This window comes from Limanda limanda, chromosome 11 (assembly GCF_963576545.1).
Source record: "Limanda limanda chromosome 11, fLimLim1.1, whole genome shotgun sequence".
In the NCBI taxonomy this organism is placed as follows: Eukaryota; Metazoa; Chordata; class Actinopteri; order Pleuronectiformes; family Pleuronectidae; genus Limanda; species Limanda limanda.
This window is the reverse complement of record NC_083646.1, coordinates 10,978,642-10,997,194: the sequence shown is the minus strand read 5'-3', so window position 1 is coordinate 10,997,194 and position 18,553 is coordinate 10,978,642. Positions and strand designations below refer to the sequence as shown.

General features: G+C 42.0%; 2 protein-coding genes across 2 annotated transcripts; one reads left to right on the top strand and one right to left on the bottom strand.

Annotated features, from left to right (window-relative positions):
• Positions 1–1,145: 1,145 nt before the first annotated feature.
• Positions 1,146–9,865, bottom strand: rasip1 (Ras interacting protein 1). The gene is made up of 16 exons (XM_061080695.1): positions 9,592–9,865; positions 8,750–8,871; positions 7,982–8,433; positions 7,548–7,808; positions 7,222–7,463; positions 6,968–7,132; positions 6,221–6,425; positions 5,757–6,055; positions 5,502–5,663; positions 4,364–4,404; positions 3,905–4,059; positions 3,660–3,772; positions 2,877–3,171; positions 1,994–2,157; positions 1,766–1,907; positions 1,146–1,670 (listed from the first exon to the last, which is right to left on the bottom strand). Exons 2-16 carry the CDS (start codon positions 8,869–8,871, stop codon positions 1,492–1,494), a joined length of 2,997 nt encoding a protein of 998 aa, XP_060936678.1. The 5' UTR covers positions 9,592–9,865; the 3' UTR covers positions 1,146–1,491.
• A 1,451-nt stretch (positions 9,866–11,316) lies between these two features.
• On the top strand, positions 11,317–13,874 carry LOC133013751 (cytochrome c oxidase subunit 6B1). The gene is made up of 4 exons (XM_061080793.1): positions 11,317–11,381; positions 11,805–11,949; positions 12,566–12,666; positions 13,327–13,874. The coding sequence occupies exons 2-4, from the start codon at positions 11,844–11,846 to the stop codon at positions 13,378–13,380; spliced, it is 261 nt and encodes an 86-aa protein (XP_060936776.1). The 5' UTR covers positions 11,317–11,381; positions 11,805–11,843; the 3' UTR covers positions 13,381–13,874.
• The last annotated feature ends 4,679 nt before the right edge of the window (positions 13,875–18,553 follow it).

Genomic DNA, 18,553 nt, shown 5'->3' with positions numbered 1-18,553 from the left:
CCTATTGTATCACACACTACTGTAATGTCACACAATCGGCACAGACCTATGCCAGTCTGAGCCCCATCTGTGTTTAATTATAAAGCTACAGGCTACATCTGTATCACATTACGGGAAAGTTGAAATTAGCACACAAACACAGTCTCACTCTCACTCATGCACCGCATTGAATTTCAAATGAGAGTGATTACAATCACCTAATTGATAAGTGTGACCCCAGGGAGCCTCTTCTCGTGATTCACAATCTATAACTGCTCTTTCTCAATGCCGTGGTTTTTTTTATTTCAGCACAGTGAGAAGTTGGGAAGACTTGAGGCAACAGTGATGATGTAAGCCGGGTTCTCATGGGATTGATGTGTGTGTGCGTGTGTGTGTTTTGTTTTCTTGAGCTTTTTACCGTAAAGGAATTCATCTGAGAAGCTGACCGGAAGAAAGGAAGCCATTTGGCCGCTCGCCAAAGGAGGAGCTTGATAACTTGCGTTTGCCGAGACACCACAGAGATTCACTCTCAAAACAAAGAGAGCGGTGATGCAGACGTCTGGCTGACTAGACGGTGAAATTGACTGGATATTACAAAATTGTGACAGTTCTAGTTGAGCTGTTACTCATTCCAAATAATGATATCACCTGTCTGCCGTCTGTTTATGACAACCACTTACTAGTTTATGCTAAATGAGGTGGACTTTTTTTAAAGAGCCGGGGCATTATACCACATAAGTGAAATGGGATACCCCCGGCAACAGACCGCTGGAGTGTGTCACAATAACCAAAGGGAAATTAAAATCCCCGCGGCTCTTAAGTCACCAGCTTTGACCTTTACGAGAGATTACCAAGGTAAAGGTGACCTTTGTGTGTGGTCGTCATGGTCTCATTTACTTTCTTGAGTCATGACCCTGGGTAAAATGCTACCAGTCTTACAGGAAATGAGAATGTGTCTTCGGAACAGTTGATAATGTAGTTGCATGATCACCTCCTTACTCAAGCCGTTCTACCTGCAGACTCATCATTTAACGTCAAAGAGGAATGAGTCCTGCATCGCCACCTTGTGGAATGTTTCTTTGGTGTTGAGGCTTGAGATGAGAGCCAAACCCCAGGGGCCCTGCTGAGGGCAACGGACTGGTCAGAGATTATATGGAAACTGTAGGTCTTTTAGACTAGAATCCAGCTTTTTATTTAAAAACATGGACTTTGAAAACATACATGGAAGCCAAGACAAACAGTCACGTACAGCATAACACTACTTAGCCCAACAGATACAGGGTGTAATCCCTGCTTTAAAATAAGTTCTATAAAGACATACCAAAGCCAATACATGTGTCATACTTGAAAATATTTAAGTGAATAAATGAACTGATATGGCAATGTCATGAAAAAAAACAGCCAGGGCACCAAAATGAGGAGAACATATCCAGATTAGGATTTAATGTGGTCTGCAGTTTGCCTTTTCTGGTGATTTCCCTTTCTACTTCTATGAGACAAATAAGGGCTTCCTCAAAGCCGAGTCCTCTGATTGGCTGGGAGCTCATCCTGGTCGAGTCCCCACAAGAAGGTGCGGAGACGTGTCACTTCCTTTTGGAGCTCAGGGCTTGGGATTGGCTGGGACAGGTCGAGGCGTGGAGTCTCATTTGGCAGGATGAGAGGAGGATGGTCCAGGAAGCTCTCGAAGATGTCTAAAAGATGAGGAAAGGTTTACAAACGACTGACTTGGCAGAAAATCTCAATGATTTTATTATTTATGATATATTAGTATTACTGTTTGTCCTACCTCCACTCAGCTCTGTGCCTGGCAGAGGGGCCCAGGACGCTGGAGGGGCTCTTGTAGGCCCCAGCCTGTAATGAGTGAGCAGGTGGTGCAGCTGGGAGGGGCTTAACAAGACATGGTCCTCCATTAGACTGGTCCAGGACGACTGGAAGATGAGAGGTTAATGGGACACATGTTAGTTGATCTTCTATCAGAGGGCTGTGGAGGCTCATTGAACACTAAGTGTATTACCTGGATCAGTCGAGTCTTAGGAATACACAGGAAGTTGACGGTGATTGACAGTTTCTTCATAAACTCTGAGGCAATGTCTCCTAATCCCGCCCCCTGTAGCCAATCCAGAACTAGGTCCAAGTTTGTCCTGATCTGGACCGCTCTGGACCAGGAGAAGAGCCCGTCTGGGAAAAACAAAATTAAAAAGTGGAGGAAACAGCGAAGAAAATTTGTGAAAATCATGAATTGAAAGAAAAGCTTTGATTAAAAAATATTTGCGTTAGATTGTTGTGTTATCTAAGTAAACAATTTAATCATCTTATCACATCAGGCTGTATGAAGAGAAGAAATAACTCAAACATTGCTGTTTGACTGAAATACAGATTGCACAGATTATATTAGGTAAATATTTTGACAGAAATACAGATTACAAGTCACTGTTACTGTTGCATTTTGTTAGCAATTTGCTTTTAATAGTTACCAGCGAAGTTATGTTTTTACAACTGTGTGTTTGCTTATTGGTTGGTTTGTGTGCAAGGCAACACACAAACAGCTGAAAGGATTTCCACGGAACTTGGTAGAAGTATGCAGTATGAGTCAGTGAAGAAGCCATAAAATGCTGTGGCTTCCGATACACAAGATCCGATACACAATCAGGTCCAGCTATTTGTTTCCTTTGGACAAAATTGGGCGTTTTCACAGTTTTCGAAGGGAAATAATTCATGAATCTCTATAAAAAAAAGTGTGTGTGATAGTTGGTTGTTGGACCTTGGCGGAGTTACGCGCCCTACTGTGTGCCATATGGTTCATAAAGTTTATGCTGTTGTCATGGTATTATTAACTTTTATCTCTTATTTAGATGTCACATAGGGACATAGCTTGGCTTTAAGATGTGTCTTGTCACCTCTCTCCAGCAGCGTGTTGAGCAGGGAGGTGTTGGTGAAGAAGAAGAGGTAGCCAAAGGTTTGGGAGGTCAGAGGAGGGGACAGACACGCCTCCCTCGACAGCATGAGGGAACAGCGATACACCTCCACCAGCCCAGCCACCTTCAGTGGTAAGGCAGACACGTCATCCACCTCTCCTTCCTCCTTTGTCTTTTCTTCTCCCTCTGCTCCCACAGCTCCATCCTTCTCTTTCACCTTGTTCTCACGAGAGAATGGGTTGGTGTCCAGGAGAGCTGGAAGCAATGAGTACAGGGTCTTTGTGGACAGAAAGGACAAAAACTTGAGTTAATAAAGTAATAATATGGTAAATATTATGTCGTAAGAATGATGGATCGGGAAAGAGACAGACAGAGTTAGGATAGAGAGATGTTTTTTAAGTTTGAGCCACGCCAGCAGTTGGCAGTGCCAGTCGATTCACATTTTTGGTCAAGATGGAAATATTGGACCTCAGCTGTACTTTGTGAACTGGTCATTTGCAAATGCTTGTATGTTAAGATGGTGAACGTTATACCTGCAGTATGCTGTACATCAGCATGTTAGCATTTTCAGTTTGAACATATCAGCCTCTATCATGACTATAGGTATGATCCAAACCTACACTGATCTATACCAGGTGGTTTGACGGCAAAGGAAAAACCTTAGTAAATTACATATGTAGCTGTCTCTCGATGAAAGCTTATGGTTGTAGTATCTAGGGATAATGAGCATGTGAAGTTTGTATTTGGGCTTTTGTCTGGTTGTACCTTGGTGAGGTGATACACACACTGCTGGAAAGTGTGCATAATGACATCATCCAGCTGTGCCAGAGCTTCTGAGCAGGTGTCCATGTCAGCTGTCAAAACTGGGTCCCCAGGGGCTATAAGGAAACCATCATGGAGATAATCACAACAATTTAAGACTTTGTGTCAGATTTAATTTATGTCTGACATTACCAAAGTGGTTTATTTGAGAAAAAAGTCAATTTCTGTTGTTTTTCAAATAATCTCACCTTCAAACTCCCACTCTTTCTCCATGGTTTCCACTCTGACCTGGAAGAAGTTAAGGAGCTCCGTGGCATTTGACATCCAGAACATCAGGGGTCGAAGGTCAGACGAGAGCTTCTGAACATTGGGAGTGCTGATCTCACCCTCTTGCTCTGTAGAACTGGACATAACATTTATATCGTGTCAAGGTTTTGTTAGCTCTAAAATGATTGTGAGCATTCTTCTGTCTGTGTTTTGTTATGGTTTTAAAAGAGAAAAGCGCCATCCTGCGAGTAAAAATAGACTCAAGTTATTATTACTCAACGGTGTTTGAGCCATTTTTCAACATTACTTTGTTGCAATGCTTTCATCATACCACAAAAATTCACCAAAGACATAACAGCACAAGGCCAAATGCATCATGAATCACTCCGCGGGAGATCTCTAAACAGAGGAAACATGACGTTGAACAAAAATGCTCTTACTTTTGCGTGGGATGCTTATCCCCGAATTCCTTAATGTTATCCTGTAAAGAGAGTTGGAGACAGAAGAGAGGAGAGACGTTTGGGCTTAGTGTGGGAGTGGAGCAGGGGGAGCTGTGTCTCGCCCTGCAGCCAGGACAATTACAGCACATTTTCCAGCAGGAGGGAAGTGACATCAGCTCATCCTCGCTCATGTCCACAACCTTGCAGGCCACAATGAAGGACATATGTCTGTCTGCTGGTTTTGCTGTCTGACTGAATGTGGCAATCTCAATCTGCCTACCTGATGTTTCCTGCCAAGCTTGTTTAAATGTGGTTATTGCCACGCAATACTATCCAGAAAAGGTTCACGGTTCACTTGTTCTTGTCTAGTCTTGAACTTTTTGTTGTTTTTATCAATTTACAAACATTAAATGACTCATTTTAACTGCACGACTCTTTGGATGTTTAAAGTCTGTCTGTTGGTCCCAGACTGAATTGGATTGGATGAACTGTGTGACACTTGGTAAAGATATTCCATCCTACTGACTGTGGTCACCTCCTGAATTTTCCTCTAGCGCCAGCAGCAGGTTGACTTTTTTGGTTTATAGTGAAAAATTTCCAACACCATTGAACTTCTGTGAAATGAAGTACATACATGGTTTTTCCCTCACATTCAACTGGCATGGCTTTGCTAGGTGGCAAATGTCGCATCTTGACATCTTCAATTATACCTCTGTGATCATTTGACTAACACCTTTACTATAACACCATCATCAGGTCAAAGTTTGACAAACTTTGGTGTATGACCAAATACTTGTGGTCGTTGGTGTTAATTGTGTTAATCACGATAGCATGCTTACATTAACAATGTGAGGATTATAGCATGCTTGTGTTCTCATTTACCTCATTTAGCTATGTCTAAGTAGTAAATGAAAAGAGCCTCAGAGAGCTGTAGGGCTGTCAACTCTTATTATAATAAAATGTTGGATTTTTTATGCCTTTATTACAGAGCTAACCATAGAGAGATGACAGGAAATGAGAGAGAGCGAGCGGACATGACATAAAACAAAGGTCCATGACTGGACTCATTACACTTCCTGGTTGGAAACCTCACATATCTTTTAAAGATGTGTATATGGAGCTGCTTCATTGAACTTACCCAGACAATTTCTTTAATTAGATTGGCTGACTTGAGTAATATCTGTGGCGTGAGAGCCGGGTCCAGGTGTTTAGAGGCGTGATCTATCATGATTGACAGGAGGAAAGCCGGAGCCAGTGGTCCGCCACCAGAGTCTGGAGACGAGTTTTTGGAGATTACCTCCTGGAAGAGAAAGGGAGAGATAAATATGGAGTATGTCATCAAGTCATTAAAGTCATTAAGAGTTTATATTAGTTAATTTTCAGCTTGTCTCACCTGTAACAAGGTGTCTGTATGACGGGGATGGAATTTCAACACTGCCTCAGTTGATCCCAGGTACTGCCTCAGCGCTTCCTGTCTGTCCACCAGCCCTGAAGGGCAGCAGGTGGTGGAGGCGTCCGCCTGCCACGGCAGGGTCAGTGCCAGCGGCGGAGCTGGGGTGACCCGGGGGTCACGGTACAGGAAGAGGAAGTGGTTCCCAAGACCAATCACATCCCCAGGCTTTAGGATGGCCTCCCTATAAAGGGCCACTCCGTTGTGTGTAACTGCACCTCCCCTGAAGGGCCGCATCAAAGCTGGAATTAAATGAGAAAAGTTCAGGTTCGAATACATCAATCACTGCTAGAAATGATCTTCATTTTCAGTTTCACACATCATGTGGAAGTATAGTAAAACTGCTTGGTTTGGAATTTTGTCAGACACAAAGTCTGAGGAGACCTCTGAGCTGACGTTGTTAGTACCTTGTCCGGTGGGCGCGTCAGGAACAGCTGAGTCTCTCCTCACTAGTAAATGTCTAGCCAAAAGGTCAGGAGCAGAGAGGAATGTGTCCACCTTCAGAGGCCTCTTCCCTTTCCTCTCCCTCTCTCTATCCTTCTCTCTCTCTCTCATTGTGGGCTTTCTTCCAAACACATGCGTATGTCCCGCCATGATGTACAAAACAAAATCCTTGACAAAACACACACAGTGGAGAGGAGCAGAAAGTCAGGGAGGTCTGTTATCTTTGCAGTGGTTCGACTTATATCAATCTTCCATCAGATGTTAATGATGTCGATAAGGAATGAAGTGTGTCACAGGTTGCTACAATGGAAACCTGTGTGAGGTCATTGTGTGAGACGGAGTGATGCACACAGGGGCTATTTGTGCGTTGGATGGAGAGGTTGTTGGGGCATTGTGTTGATCTGAGGCTGTTTTGTGCTGGCTGCTGAATGGGAGAGGCTCGTAGAGAGATGGAAACCCTGATGGTATGCTGCGATTACAGACATGCAGGTATGATGTCATGTTCACTTCGTGTGCACACGTGTATCTCCTCACAAATCCTCCACAACATGCCTCTCTGTTTGCAGCTGGGCCACTTAGAGGGTGCACCTTGCAATATGTGCACATTGGTGTGTTTCCCCCTGTGTTCATGTGTTTACATAGTGTACGTGTGCGTTGGTGTTGTTTGTTGAGTATTTGTGTGTGTGATATCATCTGTCGGCGTGTCCTACCTTGCACTGATCATAACCCTGCAGCAACAGGAAGTAGGGCCGGTCTGTGGGTGGAAGGATCAAACTCTGTGACATCACTTCCAGGTCGGAACTGGAGTAATCTTTCTCATCCTCCACTGTCTGGTTCGTCCATCCAACCTTTGATTGAACTTTTGACGCCCTATTCTGGAATATTAGGTTAAGAGGTAATGATTAGAAGGGGGGGCGTTATACTCTATTAATTCAGAGCTTCCTTACCACATCATGGTCTTTACCTCTCCCGGTTGTGGGTGGATCATGCTCACAATGTTCTTCCTGTCCTGCACTGCACCATTGTTATTAGGCTGGTTGCCAAAGCCACGTGGCTCATTGCTGACATGGTTGCCCTGGCGACGCCGCAGACTCAGGTTCATGTCGCTGATGCTTCTCCTGAGCTCCGAGTTCCTTGCGCGGTGACCACGCTCGCTCTCCTCCGGCCCGCCTCCTGATGACATCCTGCTCCGCCGCCAGCGCACACCTGTTGTCCAGGCACACAAGCAGCGCTGTGGTCAGTTTGACCACATGGAGAGTCACATACCTGTGTGTTGAGTCTTGTACATACCTTGGCAGTTCTCTCCCTCCCTCTCCCGTTCCCTTTCTCTCTCCTTCTCTTCCCTCTCATAGTCTTCCCTCCTTTGGATTTCAAAGCGCCGCTCAAATCCGTCCTTAGGCCGCCACATGTCCACTAACAACAAGGGACATTCCCATGGGGCAACATTTCTCCGGCACTCTGTCTCCCATTTGAAAGCTCCATCTGGCTGCTGGATGGGCTTTCCAATGACATCACACAATAGGAAGTCCTCGGGGATGTGTTTCTGGAGAACTAGAAGGTAATGGAGGAAGTGAGGAAGAGGGGAAGGGTAATTATTTTTCTGTAGCACTCCTGTTTATGATTAGAATAAGTCACTTTCAATTGGCTCTAAAATTCTTGAGCAGACAGGTCCAAAGAATGGATTACAGCAGAGGTCCAAATGAGAAGAAACATCCTTGTCATACCTGCATCATCTGTTTCCTCCCTCTCTCTCTCAGTGTAGCGTGTGATGACCTGGGCTATGAGTTGCTTGGCTGTAGAGTGGATGTTGGCCAGCAGGGAGCGATAGTTGGCTCCACTGGACAGGGCATCCCCATAAATCTTGATCAGACCAGGGGCAGAGGAGGAAGCAGGGGGCAAGTAGTGGTGGGAGGACGGTGCAGCCGAATGTGCCCAAAGCTCTCTCTCCCTCTCCCCCACTGCTCGGTCCCGGTCGCTGTTGGAGCGCCCCCGCAGAAAGAGATGGGAAAGGCGTTTTGTGCGAGACTGGGTCCCAGCAGGCCGCGGCCTGAGGAAGGCCGGGGAGGGAGACGGGGATGGGGCAGGGGAAGCCAGCGAGGGGGTGGAGTTAGAAAGGGAAGAGGAAGGGGCAGAGGTGGCCTCGTGGAGGGAGGCTGCGTCAGAGCTGGTGGTCGACCTGGTAACAACAGAGGAGGGGGAAGACAGATGCAGGGGAGAGGAAGGAGAGAGGAAGGGACCAGTCAGCTGTGAATTATGACTGACAAACAACAAGGCCTAAAATAAAACAGGGAAAGGTTACAAGGTTGAAAGGATACTAATGACAGTGGAAGTAAGATAAGATGGCATCAGAGCATAAACTGTTCATTCAACAATACGTATCAGGCACCGAATTCTACCTAAACAATAGCTGGCATGAGGGTTGCTTAACCTGACACCGAGTATGTGAGATGTAGAAGAAAACAGGAACACAAATGTGAGAACTTCAGACTGACTTGACAGAGATAGCGCTGGGCCAGCGACCACCTAGCTTGGCGAAGTGTTTCCTGGGCGAGTTGATCCACAGACCCACTGGGAAATGGAGCTTTCCTAAGCGAGGACTGCCAGGCCCCTCCATCTGACACATAGAGATGAAGGAGCAATTTGTTTTTTCAATTCAATCACCTGCAGTATGTCAACATATAAGGTGAATGTCGTGTTCCTTGAATCTTCCTCTCAGGAATCTGTTGCAGCAATGCCAGCATCGAAACAATAAAACAATAGAATGAAGTCACCATCAATAATATCAACAGGATACCTACAGCTGGTTGTCCACACGAGAACAAACAGTAAACAAATCAACCCGACCTCCCGCCCAATCAGCCGCTGAAAATCCAAGTGTGTATTCCCCTGTTCTCAAACAGGAAGCATGTTTAGTGGGACTTGAGTCCAGCTGTCGCAGTGGCAGGGAAAAACCCACTGCACGGGTTAGTGCCTGTCCCTTTCTCATAGTTCCTTCTACATTTATTACAACCAATACCTGAGGACCACACTTGTTTTTTTGCCTTTAAAAAGTGGAATCTAAAGGAAATCGTTGTATTCTTTTAGTAAAATATCACCTTTTCAAAGTTAATCTCAGTTAAGACTGAAAATCTTGTCATATCCTGACGTGCTTGTCCACACCTAAAATCCCAACACGGAAAAGTGCATGGTTCCTACTTATTTCATGGTTTATCAAATTATGTTTCGGAACATCCTGAATGTTGTTCCAAAACATAATTTGATAAACCATGAAATTAAAGTGATACAAATAGGAAAGTCAAGTGCTTATAGGTATGATGCTATAAATTCCACTTACCCACAGATACTTCTGATCCCTCTATGGCGTGTTATGATTATTCTTCGTTACCTGAATGCTAATACGCAGCTCACAGTAATCCAGTACCCTGATGTGTTTCCTTCTCCTCTCGATGAAATTCCATTTTTCAAAGGCCTAAACCCGTCTCACCCATCTACACACACATGCCCGTTTCTAATTCTCCATTTCTTTTGAGTAGATTCCCTTTTTCTTTTCTTTCTAACGGGACAAGTTGTGCGGCCCTCGCTCTCCCTGGCTCTCAGGCTCTCTGGGTCTATAGATAGAGAAACAGGCCCATTGTTCTAAGTGACAGAATTTCCTTCCTTTGCAGTGGACAACACCTATATCCTGGCTGAGAGAGAGAGAGAGCAGGAGAGAGCGAGAGAGGGAGACATTGGTGGAAAGCAAGTGAAGGGTAAATTTACACACATATGTGACCATGTTGGGAATATTATGTACAGTACTGAACACCACAAAGCAATCTGTACATCTGTTTGTGGCCTGGGTGGATAAACAGAAATGTGGGATCACATTTACATCATGATAAAGTTTAATTACATCAATCGAGAACATTTAAATCCAGTGCTTTGTTCTGTTTTACAATCACAGTGCATCAGACATCCCACATTAAACTGCCCAGCGAGAAGTTTTGCTGGAAAGAGGATGAAGGAAGTGGACACAGCGAGACAGGAAACTCGAGGACGCACCTGCGATCTTTGACCTGGACTTCAACAGGAAAATGGCGATGGAAAGAGAAAGGGGACTGTCGCCGTGTCCCAGTAAGGTGACTCGATTCTCCCATTGCTAGACTAAGTGTGTCATAACACACCAATAGATTTGTCTCATTTTAAAGGCTCCCCCATTAATTCAAATTTTTCGGTGTGCTGTTCCCTGAAAGAGAAATAAACAGTCCATTCAAATGTTAAAAATAACATTTGCACTGCATTATTGTTAGTGCTCATTGTCAGAACCAGTACATTAAATTAGGTGTATCAATTATATTTTTTGAGCGATTAATCCCCCAGTAACAACAGACTGACTGATATATCCAGCAAACCTAATAGATGCTGCTATGTAATAATGTAATTCAGCTTCAAAAGTCAAATACAGAATGTAGGTCTACTCTGAGGTGTTGTAAAATATTAACAATAAATGTTTGATTAAGTGAAATTAAGATTAGTGCAATAAACATTAGTTAACATAATAACAATAGAAGTAATACCTCAGCCAAGGCTGAACAATCCTACACGTGATTGTCTTTGTGTGAAAGTGGAAGTATGAAAGAGAAAATGAAGTCATCTGAAGCAGAAACATCCTCTGACATTGATGTATATTGGACTTTTCCTATAAGCCTGATGCTATTGATAGAAATGATATTGACATGATTATTGATATGGTGTCATAATAAATATGATTTGTTTCATTCTTTTTTTGTTCAAGAGAAAACTAATTGTGAACATGTTACTTCCCACAATATGATTCTGAGGAGGGAAACTACCTTTGAACCTCAGAGAAAAAGTGTTTTCCATTAAAAAGGAACAAATACAGAACAATATATTTTAATAACCTACAAATTGCTCATCATCATAATTAGAATATTATTATGCATTTTTTTGCATTAATATATTTCAACGTCATCATTTATCATTTGTGTTAGCAATAAGAAATCAGAGGTTAAACGACGGACGGTCCGTACTTCCGGTCAATGAAACGTCAGGAAGAAGATATCCCATCATCCTTTGCGCGAAGAAGGACAACCCCGAAGAGGACACGGCTACCAGCGACCCAAGGTTAGCTGCCTGCTACTCCCACACCTCTGTTCGTATCGTGCTGGCGACCAGTAACTCTTCTTTCATGTAAACTCTCCTGTGTTTTAATCCAACAAAATGTTAGAATAGTCTGGCGGTTTTGAGCGTGTTAGCCAAAAAGGGCCGCGAGCTGTGTTAGCATGTTAGCTTGGAGCTAATAGCTAACTTGTAATCACAGCTAACAACATGGCTGTATTGCTGTTTTAAAAGTGTGATTCCGTCCGCACATATTTATACGTACCCACGTTGTCAAGGAAATAATGAGTTTTGTTAAAACAGTGATAAATGTGATGCTTATAACGCTGAATGTAGCTTAGCCAGCTAACGTGGAGCCTTGTGTTACACTTGAGGTTTACAGTTCACTAAGCAGCTCCTCGTTGATCGACCCTGTTCTTTTCTTCACAGTCTCGTCTACACGTGTGTGAGTGTAAGGCTGATTTAAAAATGTCTGACACCATCGAAGAGAAGATTAAGAACTACAGGACTGCTCCCTTTGACGCAAGATTCCCCAACACCAACCAGACCCGTAACTGCTTCCAGAACTACCTGGGTGAGGACCACACATTTTTAACACATCAGATATAATATGATAACTGGGCTTTGTTAACATAAATATAAACCTGCAATATCTTTAATGTTCATAATAAAGTCATTTGGTGCAATTTTTTTAAACTTGTTTATATATAGGTTGTAGTTATTGTGTTGGAATCATTGTTAACATTTGAACAGTCAGTATCGTGTCGATTTTTAACATCTGATATACATGTTCAATTTCAAAGATAGCCGTCATCCCGGTGAAACGTATGATCTCTAAATCACATTTGTAGTATTAAATAATACACTTTCACAAATGCCTCTTTAAAGTACTTTATTTTACCAGCCTGCAACAAAAGATTATGTTACTGGTTGTTTTGTCCTCACAAGGTCAGATAGTTTAAGACAACTTCCAAATAGAGGTTTGATCTTATCCGAATAGATCTTGCCAATCAAGTTCACAAATCCGGACAATAAGACAAGTTCTGAGTTGGTTCTCCGTTTCTGGCAGGACTCAGTGTTCCTATGCTGCTGTCCTTAGATCTCAGCAGCTTTGTTATAATAAAACCATTGTTTTATTACTGTGAACATCATGTGATTCTTACTGTTCTATGCTTTTTGTTTTCCTCCAGACTACCACAGGTGCAACAAGGCCCTGGATGCCAAAGGCCAGGATCTGACTCCCTGCCAGTGGTACATGAGGGTTTACAAGAGCCTCTGTCCCATGAGCTGGGTAAGATTCCCTCAGATGGATCTGTCTTAAAAAGCCAATCTAGTGTTAAATTACCTTTTTTAAACTGCTTTAGGAAAATAAGCTTAAGTATGGGGGAGACTTCCGGTAACTATTACACAATGTTCAAATGTGTTGATGTGTTAAATATGTCCACATTGAATTTGGTGGAACAGGTGACCTTACAGGGAATCTAACACTTTCCTCTGCACACACTGAATGTTGGCACTGGATAGCCAATCCCATTTTATGCTTCTTGCTGTTCAGTGCACTGTTTGTAATTGTATTGTATATCTTGTTTTTGTGTAACTTATTGCTCTCCCAAGGTCGGGTCTTGGTCATTTGAGATTCACATTAACCTGCCTGTGCTAAAGGACTCTGAGAGAAATACACTTTATATGTTTTTTCACTTGGTGTTCCTGATCACATCTTCACTGAGACCAAAAAGTATCACTGCTGCACTGAGAACTTCTCGCTGTTACATTACATGCAACAGCTGTGACACACATACTGTTCCTGGGGAGAAGAATAAACTTCCATGCTCAGATCTCCATTATTGAAAGACTGTAATGACATGAAACCACTGTGAATATAATTCAATGCTTCTGCTGTAGCTGGAGATTTCCTGTCATGCGGCTGATATTTTCCTCTCGTCTTCTTCAGGTTGCTAAATGGGACGACCAGATAGAAAATGGATCTTTCCCTGGGAAGATCTAAACTCTCCAAACTGTTGATGGATCAGGACAGTCACCTGCAGGACATTCTGTTACCGACACTTTTATCTCTGGAGTGTAATGATATGTTCAACCGGCTATCATCATCATTGATGTAACTTAAACTATAAACACGCACATGTTTTTACCCTGCAAGTCCAAGATCTGACGTTTGTTTTCAATCTCTTCTCCAGCGTCGATAACGTTAATAAATATTACACTGATTTAATTAAAAAGATGATGTTCATCAAATTTGAATGTTTCGTTGTACTGAATTTAATTATTGGTCTTTTCTGTAAACCAAAACTTTCCCTTAAATTGGTGACTTATGTCAAGGAATAGGCCTGGGTGTCCACCAGTGACGTTAATATTGTTATGTACTGTTTAGGATCAGGTGAAGTGGAAATGTCTCAGGGCAATATCACATCATGAACTAACTTCATCTGTCAACTCACCCTGGGACTGTCCAATAAATTCTTGATAACACTATTACATGAATCAGTGAGCTGTATGGTCTCATCCTTTGCCATTACTAATGATTAAGGAATAATTACTCAAATCCAATAGACTTCTCTCTGTGGCAGCATCACTGGTTGGAAATATTTCTGTAAATGAGCAGGTATGTCAGTTGGGCGCCTGCAGGTTGAAAAAAGGGCCTGAAATATCTCTGGCTTTTTATAACATACATTTCACATAGTTTACAGATGTGTGTGTGTATATAGCTCCCGAATTTGTAATATAATTATATATTGCAGTTATTATCTCCTAAGTTGAACTGTAGCCCTCCTGTATCACTCATCTGAACCTTCAGCTGTCTTTACTTTTCACTGTCATACTTCCTCCATCATAGTAGTCTAGATAATATTTAAACCACAGATGACAGTAAACAGTAAGCTACAAGTAACACCCGACACCAAAGTCACCCAAGGTAACTCTGCATGCCTGTTTTGTCGTTCCCACTTCTAACCACCATGTGGAGCCATTGGATAGGGACCGGGCTGTCCCTGCATGACTTTGAAACGTTGAGTTTTTTGTGAAACCCAAAAGACAAAAGGTTGTGGTTTGTTCAAGTTGATATAACCCTCTGAAGATATGAAATATTTAGATCAACTCCCTGAGTCTGTGAACAAAGAATTTCAAAAGACACGTGGGCACATGTTTATAATGATTTAATGAATTGTATTGAGTAACAGATTGATAGTGAAGCTGACATTTTTCTTTGATTAACATCCTCTTCACCTCAGCTATGTTAAAATATGTCCTGACATGCCTGTGTGGGTATGAGTCCTTCCTCTGTGCCAGGTCTGGGAACCAAACAGACTTCTCCTCCTCAATCTTTCCACTGAAACCGAATCACTTTCAAAGTTGTGGTTTTAAAATCTCGAACATACCAGAAATGGGTGAGCTGTCACCAAAAACTTTTGGTGCCTCCCAGGGAGATGTGGATGGCATCGAGTGGTACCAGGTCAGGGTCGGTCTGTGCCAGCATGAGTCAGTGGCAAAGTAGAAGCACAGGGTGGCAGTGTTGCACAAATTACCTTTAAACTCAGTGAACCTGCTGTAACACGTACTTATTATTTTAAATGCACGTTTATCGTGTTCTCACCCCCACGAGGTGCAAAACCTACCAAACACACTCAAAACATCTCACTGAGCTAAAAAGAAATGTGGCATCATATTTATCATGTTTCTATTTGATTTAATGTTGCAGTTTGACTTTTTTGGTTCAATGCAATTTAAGATGTGACCATTGCAATAATGTCACTGCAGCAAGACGACAGGACATGGTGGTAAAGTCTTCGAGGATCTTTGTGTGCTGCACGATATGGTGACAGTGAGCAAACAAAGAAGGAAACTGGCTCTACATGTTGACTTTATCTCTTGAAATGCTAGAGTGCCGCCTCCAGCTACACTGTAAAACTATTTGTTGCAGTTTTTAAATGAGCGACAGTCAAATGATACAGTTTTAATTCCAGGTAATCTTCTGCAAATGTTGGTTTTATTGAATTCATTTTTTGTTGTTGATGAAACTGTTGACGTTATTATTATTCATGCACTGGTTTATGTTGAGATTTGTGGTTAATTTGCTTCCATAACACTTCTTTCAGACGAGCAGAACAAAATACACATGCAGGTGTTTGTTTCACTTCACTACACATGAGTCGCAACTTATTTACATATATTAAAGAGACACAACAAGTTTCCCTCAGGTCTGTTCTGTGCAAAGAAGAATAGTAGAGAGTGTTTACTCTCAAACAAAGCATGCTGGGAAATCTTCTAATATAAAAATTGTATTATTTAATAACGTATTGTAACTGTTATCCTCAGTTCATTCGTTAAACTCCTTTCAAAAGACCTCACGTCAAAACGACTCAAAAGTTCTGCAGTGTTATGACAATGAAAACTAGACATTTTAAGTTGATATTAACTAAATGTAGTCGATTGCCAACAATGCGTCAATTCCTCTGAATCCCTGTGAGGTGGTTCACAGCGTATAGGAGCCGGTTTGCTTTTTGCAGATGTCTTATTATTGAATTTCCTCGGTCAGGACAGGTCAGTGAAGGAGATGCTGCAGGATCGCTTTTCTTGGTTTTACACAGCTCAGAGGACACAGATGGGAAAAAGACGTGTAATTAAAAAAAAAAGGTGCACTGTTGTGTCACACTGAAGGTACGAAACATGATCATCTGCACATCCTCACTCTGGGTTGCTTCCTTTTTTCTGATGTGGTTATTTCAAGATTGAATCAAATAATCTCACAGGAGTCTCACAGATGACACCGACATGTTCGATGTCACTAGACCGAAACTGCAATAACAGATTCATCTAATTTTTTATGTTGATGACAAACATCAGAATCACTTACCTCTGCTTTCTGGCCTCAATAATGTGAACTTTATTTGAATTAAGAAAAATACAAATATTGAATCAATTAAATATTGATCATTGTGGACTTAGAGATATTTAAAAGCAGATACGTATGTAAAGGGAACCTTCACAATATTTTAATATATATCCTGTCATCATTGTGTGATATTCAAGGTCACAAGTCTGCAGAGTCATTCGTTAATTTTGAGTTGAAGGGTCCAAAAATGTGATTCAAACTCTGAGCATCTACTGGAAACTTATGTTCAGAGTTTCCTGTTGTCATCGTGACTCCTTTCCTGTCACGTACGCAGGTTTCGTCTGAATTCTGCTGCAACGCGTCATGAACCCCATAATGTGTCACAGGGGTGAGTTTACAGGCATCAACTGTGTGTATTTTAAAAAAAATCCTGCTTTTGGGGTCAGCGGTCTGTTTATACACTAAGCTGTTCTTTGAACGAAGGAGTCACAGTTGATCAGCAAAACAGGAATATAAATAATAAAATAAATAGTATTTAACATAAATGCTTATCCTCATTAGTTTGGCTCAGAAATACCGGGAAGCAAATATTAGACGTACTTATGTCTGAACTCACAATGTGCACGATATTATCAGATTTAACTAGAAAACAGCTCACAAGGCTGGGACACAGTTAGTTTGTTGTTAAGGTTAGGAAAGGTTTTTTTTTATTTGTGAAGACCAAGACTCATAGTTATCCATCATTTAGTTCTGCACAATTAGTAGCTGAGTTTACATAATACTGTCCAGGGCCTTTCAGCACAGAGGGGTCATTCAGTGGCTTTTCAATGGTTTTGGCAACTTGGGAAGCAAATCCACCATTAACTAATGCTTTTTGTTTGGGAATATAATTTACTGGCAAAATAGATGAATCATATTTTTATTCTCATGCAGTTGGTCAAAAATGTTTTGGTAGGATTGGCAGCAGTGTTTTCTCAGTGAAATCAGAATTTGTAAGGTCTTGTTATAAACTTTCTTTCACATCTTGTAAGTTGTTTTTACACTAAAACTTCTTCTTTGTTTGGGTTATTGGCGGGTGGCGTCAAGTTATCTCCTACATTGCAAGGTCAAAGGCATTGCCTTTGATCCATTAATACTAACCCCTTTAAGTCACTTTATTTGACGGTCTTTGATATGTCAAAAAGGAAAACAGGGATCAAAGAAGAGGAAGAAGACACTAGATGGACATATAATTGGATCAGAGACTTTATATTTGACATGTTTATTCAGGTAAGAACTGTAACTCAGTAGGTGGCGCTATGACCCTGAGGTAATATTGACATATGTAGCTGTGAAGGCCGGGACTCTGATCACGTGAAAGAGGTTTGAGGCTGATTGGACAATTCACTGAGAAGATAGATTGAATCACTCTTTTTTGGCGAATCCTCAAAATTCGACGCCACGTCACGGTCAGACCGTGTGACGTACACTCAAGATGCTAACCTAACCCTAACCGTAATCATTTTTATCTCCATGGAGTTGAGATGACACTCACTGAATTCAAAGTGTATCTTATGAAAGCTCGAGGAGGAGTTTGTCAAAACCCTGGCCAGAAGATCACATGTGTAAATGGTCAAAAATGGCCACTTAATTTGAAATGGCGGACTTCCTGTTAGGCCTAACATATCGATACAAGAGGGTTTTTTTTTTTCTAATGAAATGACACATGTCGCTACTGATTTTTGTACATGTCGGTCAATCATGGTGCTAGGGCTGCTTTTTATAGGGCGCTATTCAGCTAATTTGGGGGGGAGGGGGTTGTTACACACATGTAGTTCGAGGGAGATTGAACAAAGTACACCGAAGTAACAGCAATTTCGTGTGTCGCTGCGACTTGTTGAAATTTGACGCCACTAACATGGTGTTCGACGAAAACTTATTTGGATAAGACTTCATCATCAATGTATTAAGGCCCTTCTAACAAAGTTCGACATGGTTTCGGTGCAAAAAACAAGACATTTTTTGTTGCCACCAGGGGTCGCTGTGATTTTAATTCATGATTTTTGTGAAGATGTCACCAGGCTAAGACTCTTGTCTTAGCCTGGTGTCTTGGGAGTCAATTGGACCATGTATGTCTGAGATACAACAATCTTGTGTTTTGATGGCGAATCATCAAAACTTGAAGCCACGGTCACACCGTGTGACGAAAACTATAACTTTAATGTTGTTGAGATGACACTCACCGAATTTGAAATTGATCTGATGAAAGCTCAAGTGGCCACTCAATCCAAAATGGCCGTCTTCCTGTTGCGCTTTTCCTAATGCTCCTGAAGACCTTTCGTTAGTCTGGTCG

Bases quoted from the DNA above. Each gene is read 5' to 3' on its own strand.
- LOC133013751 (XM_061080793.1), top strand. From the start codon at position 11,844: ATGTCTGACACCATCGAAGAGAAGATTAAGAACTACAGGACTGCTCCC. The intron at 11,950-12,565 runs GTGAGGACCACA...GTTTTCCTCCAG, and splicing joins CTGCTTCCAGAACTACCTGG to ACTACCACAGGTGCAACAAG. The intron at 12,667-13,326 runs GTAAGATTCCCT...CGTCTTCTTCAG, and splicing joins GCCTCTGTCCCATGAGCTGG to GTTGCTAAATGGGACGACCA.
- rasip1 (XM_061080695.1), bottom strand. From the start codon at position 8,871: ATGGAGGGGCCTGGCAGTCCTCGCTTAGGAAAGCTCCATTTCCCAGTG. The intron at 7,133-7,221 runs GTAAAGACCATG...CTAATATTCCAG, and splicing joins TCCACCCACAACCGGGAGAG to AATAGGGCGTCAAAAGTTCA. The intron at 3,172-3,659 runs GTACAACCAGAC...CTGTCCACAAAG, and splicing joins GTGTGTATCACCTCACCAAG to ACCCTGTACTCATTGCTTCC.